The sequence below is a fragment of the Palaemon carinicauda genome, chromosome 23 (assembly GCF_036898095.1).
Source record: "Palaemon carinicauda isolate YSFRI2023 chromosome 23, ASM3689809v2, whole genome shotgun sequence".
NCBI lineage: Eukaryota > Metazoa > Arthropoda > Malacostraca > Decapoda > Palaemonidae > Palaemon > Palaemon carinicauda.
The window spans coordinates 58458317-58463316 of record NC_090747.1 but is presented as its reverse complement, the minus strand read 5'-3'; the positions used below and the strand labels follow the sequence as shown (position 1 = coordinate 58463316).

Genomic DNA, 5000 nt, shown 5'->3' with positions numbered 1-5000 from the left:
AACTATCGTAATTGGCAACTTCACGGGCAACTCGCTGGTATAATGCCTTTCTTTCAAAAATCACGGTCCCTCCCTTAGTAGATACTGACTGGCGATGCAGATATTAGGGCGAATTCCCCCGCTAGTAGGCTATGGCTGGTAATTCATTGGTTGGGTATATGATGTTACGTTTGTATCATTGATCGATACCGAAGTCAAAGCTAAAGTATAGTCCGAACTGTCGGTTAATAAATGCGAATATCAGAATGACCAACCCTCCCACCTTGTCTGTTGAATTTTGAAGCATTCATGGTTGATTATGTTTAAAGTTACGAAGATTTCCCCTTTATATTTTATTGATAATTGCATGGTTTTATACCTCTTCGGTAAAATAATTGATAATACAGTATGATAATCAATATTTATTAACACATTGCTGGAGATATACATCGGTAATGTTGGTAGTCCTGTGTTGAGCAAAAACTTCAACATTTTTTTGTTTCTATATTTTGAACTAGTTATTATTCTTCGAAATAAATACTTAGGATTCTTATTAATATCATAGATTAGATATCTGTGTATCATGTGTTAGCTTTATTTTGTTTGATAGAACTTTCAATGTAAGAGAAAAATAAGTTTTTGAGATAAGCGTTATAGTTGCCGGTTACTGAATTTCGAACTAAATCCTCTAAACTTGTTGTATCAGTTTTGACGACGAATATACTATGAAAAATAGTTTTCTTATGGTGTTCGTTCCCCCCACCAAAAAAAAAAAATCATCTTAATTATACAGTATAGCGTCCTTCTCTCTTTTAACTACTTCCATTTCGAGTTTGAATTTGAATATTAATAACTGGACATACTGATTGTATGTGAGTATAGCGTTTTATATCTTTCTTACAAACGGAGAATTTCATGCGGATAATAGTACAGTATGATATACTTCCAGAAATTAAATCAAAATTATGAATCGATATCATAGAAGGTGATTTCAGTTTTATGAAGGAATTGCGGGATCCTAAAAGTTCTGTGATTTTCTCTATATTGTATAATTTCTTCAAAGTGCTGAATTATTGTTACGATATATTATATCATGGAAGCCAAATAACAAAGTACCGACTTTATTTACTATTGAGTAGCCTATAACCTACTTCTACTTTTGGTGGGAGATTTCTTCCTCTAATTCATGAGGTTAATAGTAATTATAGGATATTTGTCTCTTCTCTTCACTAAAAGCTTAGATAAAACACATCGACGTTATCTTATAAACATTCACTTCCCTTTAATTACCGTAGTTAATGAATCTCTTATCGAATTTGCATCGTCTTGAAGAGTCCATTAAGCTTCCAAGGATCTTCACGACAATAATGCGTATTATTTAGAATCTTTAATGTAATTGCAACAAAAAGTAAACCCCATTCTGTTTTCATTGTGAGTACGCGTGTGTGTGTGTGTGTGTGTGTGTGTGTGTGTCTCTTCATTACAAGGTCGAGCTATTTCTAAATATATATGGATATAGAATCAAACCCGAAATATGAAATTGAGTTTTCCATATGGAAAAATTGGATTCAAGTTGCACAATCATTATATTTGAAGAAAATGACAGCTAACTCTCTCTCTCTCTCTCTCTCTCTCTCTCTCTCTCTCTCTCTCTCTCTCTCTCTCTCTCTCTCTCTCTCTCATAATTTCTGAAAGGTCAATATATTAGTTTTTACTGGTCATTTAATATTCAATAGTTAACTATTGCATAGCATCATAGGTAGCAGCCTCAGAAACAGGAAGAGGAACATCTCATATTTTGAAAGATTACGAGAGAGAATGTAGCAAAATTCCAATTTATGATAAGAAGTAGATGAAGCAGAGTCAAATAACAGGAGGATATGATGCATAGCCCATCCTACAGAGGAAAGAGAATATATCAGTAAATATTTCGCAACAAAAAAGTTAAAACACAAATATACGAAACAAACTACCTTCCGGAAAACAGTGCAAGAAAGATTCCAAACAGCAATTATTATTAGAGATATTTCTTGTATAAGTTAATGCTAGAAGGGTAGAGCTTTATAAATGAAAGCATCATAGGAAAAGTTTAAAAAGATGCAAGAGGCCATTTTACAAATTATGGTAGGCCTATATACAGTATATATTTATTCTCTGCTATATAGATATTGGTGAGTGTTCTTCGAAAAGATTGAATATGATCTTTGGATGAAAAGTATTAGGAAGAGGAATCTCATACCAATCAATTTTTTCCTTAGAAGCCAAATGGTAAATATGTTACTCTATATCAGCAGTATATCCTGTTATTCTATTTCATTAAAAGCTCTTGGTCTTATAGCATCTTGCTTTTCCAACTAAGGTTGTAGTTTATCTAGTAATAATAATAATAATAATAATAATAATAATAATAATAATAATAATAATAATAATAATAATAATAATAATACCACTTTTTCCAATAGATTTCACTTGCTGTTTAAGAAAATTGTATTTATTCTTAAACAGAGAAAGTCTTTAGGTCCATACGTTTACTATGGTTGTTTTTCAGACTTTCTTCCATGATAGTGGTTTATATATTTATATATATATATATATATATATATATATATATATATATATATATATATATATATATATATATATATATGTATGTATATATGTGTATATATATATATATATATATATATATATATATATATATATATATATATATATATATATATATATATATATATGTGTGTGTGTGTGTGTGTGTGTGTATGTGTGTGTACTAATAATGCACAGACAGTTCGTGGAATACACAACTGGACCTCTCACAGCAAGAACATTCCTTGCATTTATCAACCACTAGAAACTTCTAATTAAGTTTTAGCAAACGAAAGTAAAAAAAAAAAATAATTGAGTTCGTAATAAACACTTATTGCTGTTGGAATACAAGACATTTACCTATATTCCACCAGCAATAAGAGTTTTTACGACCTCAGTTATTTTATTTTTTACTTTGGATTGCTAAAACTTAATTGGAAGTTTCTAGTGGTTGATAAATGCAAGGAATGTTCTTGCTGTGAGAGGTCCAGGTGTGTATTCCACGAACTGTCTGTGCATTATTATTACACTCGTTTATCTTTTGGGGTAATAACCGCCAACGCATCGGACAGAGGCCTCCATTAACATTTCTATTTGCATAACTCGAGGGAAACGACACCATAATGACTCGTAAAATTCTAATATCCCCTCTGAGAGTTTCAGGGTAAGAGACAATAACAAATTTTAGGCTAGCGTGAAAAATATAAGATAATAATTATAGGTTTTAATTATAGCGCCATTTTTTTTTTTAGTGAATAATAACAATGATATGTCGAATGCCCTGAAGCGATATAAAGTCATTTGACAATCCAGGAAGGTAACGATAGTTTTCTGGAAAATAACTGCTTCTTTAATTCCGTATCTATCTATGAAATGTGCACACTGGTTAGCGTCACGGCTTAGATGTCTGTCTTTCACTTTTGATCCAATGTATTTTATTTGGCTACAAAAGTGAGGTATATCATCTCTTCATTATTAGGCATATGTTGTATTACTCATTAAAGTTGAATGAAAAAATAAACTCGAAAAGGTGGATGGATTGAAATACAATGACCATAACAATTTCTTAAATTATATATATAAATCATAAACATCAATCAAAGATTGAAATTAAATCAAATCATAATTTCTTGTATATTTATCTCTTCAACAGAAATGGCCTTCGACTAAACCTTTCAAGTATCAAGATCCTCTCCCGCGGGTTCTATTCTTACTCATCATACAGGAACTTTTATATTCTACCTGTGAATATGACACTGTATATTGTATATATAGGTAAGTTCACGTTAGATAACATTAGTGTCTTAATATCTGACCACGTGATAGATGAATATCTTTAGAGAGATTTTGGTAAAATAAATTGATGGTAAAATTTATGAAATATGATGTTTCCATGAAACGCCCAAAGATCTATTGTCAATACGACCGGGATAGTTTTGATGTCAATAATCCAGATATTCTCGCTGTAAATTTTACTTAAACAACAACAACAAAATCAGGAAAATATTGTCATAATTTAAAATTTTAGACCAATTCTTTAAAATACCCTGTCTAGTTAACCTTGGTTTCCATTCAACAAAAAGATGTATTGGGAAAGCTTCACAAGATTTTTGTAGACATTACAATCCTGAGAGAAAATTACGAAAACTCTTTCCCACTCGGTCTTTAGATCAGACCTGCACCAGGATTTTGCTTCTCATGTTCTGTGGTTTTTTTCTTATAGTTTTAGTATAAATATGTAGTGCTATTGTTTAATCAGGGGATAGTCATTGCAGTACAAGATTCCTTAAAATTCTAGTTATAGTTTGTATCAATATCCCCCAAACTATACCTTCCAAAAGATAGTAAAAGATTCGTCCTTAATTAACTATGGGGGTCAACAGATCCAAGCATCTTAGAAGTTGTAGTTAATTCATAAACAAACTGTAAAATTACGTCAACCTTGCATCAAAATCTTAGGAAATTCAGAATTTTCTTCAAATGCCTTACGGTTGATCAAACTATTACATGTCGGTTGTGAATTCTAAGTAACGGATCCGCTTTACATTCAATTTTGTTTTTTATCCTTTATATTTCCCTTTGCTTTATAAGATGTCTTTCCCGAACACCCCTATTTTATTGGTTACTCTTTATTACTCAACTCATATCAAGCACAAGGAACTTCATCCTATTTGCGGATTTAGCTTTTCTGACTGTGGCTGCAGCCAAGCTCCCATTTATGATAATGATGAAGATAATAATATTAGTAGTGATAATTAAGATACATATTTTGAATAAAATAAAATCATCATAATAATAACGACGAAAAAAATAGAGTAAATGATAATATTGAAGATAGTAATAAAAGATCTAATGATATTAAAAATAGTAATAAATAAACTCTTCCTAAGAAGACTCAAACAGACACCATTAACAATATAAAAAAGAGGGATAGA

General features: G+C 30.8%; 1 protein-coding gene across 1 annotated transcript in view; it reads left to right on the top strand.

Moving 5' to 3' along the window:
* The window catches only part of LOC137617602 (uncharacterized), a 31670-nt gene that overhangs the window by 21497 nt on the left and 5173 nt on the right, over positions 1 to 5000 (top strand). The window contains exon 5 of the mRNA XM_068347608.1: positions 3719 to 3840. Within this exon, the coding sequence (XP_068203709.1) occupies positions 3719 to 3840 (122 nt within the window). The remainder of the gene's footprint in view (positions 1 to 3718; positions 3841 to 5000) is intronic.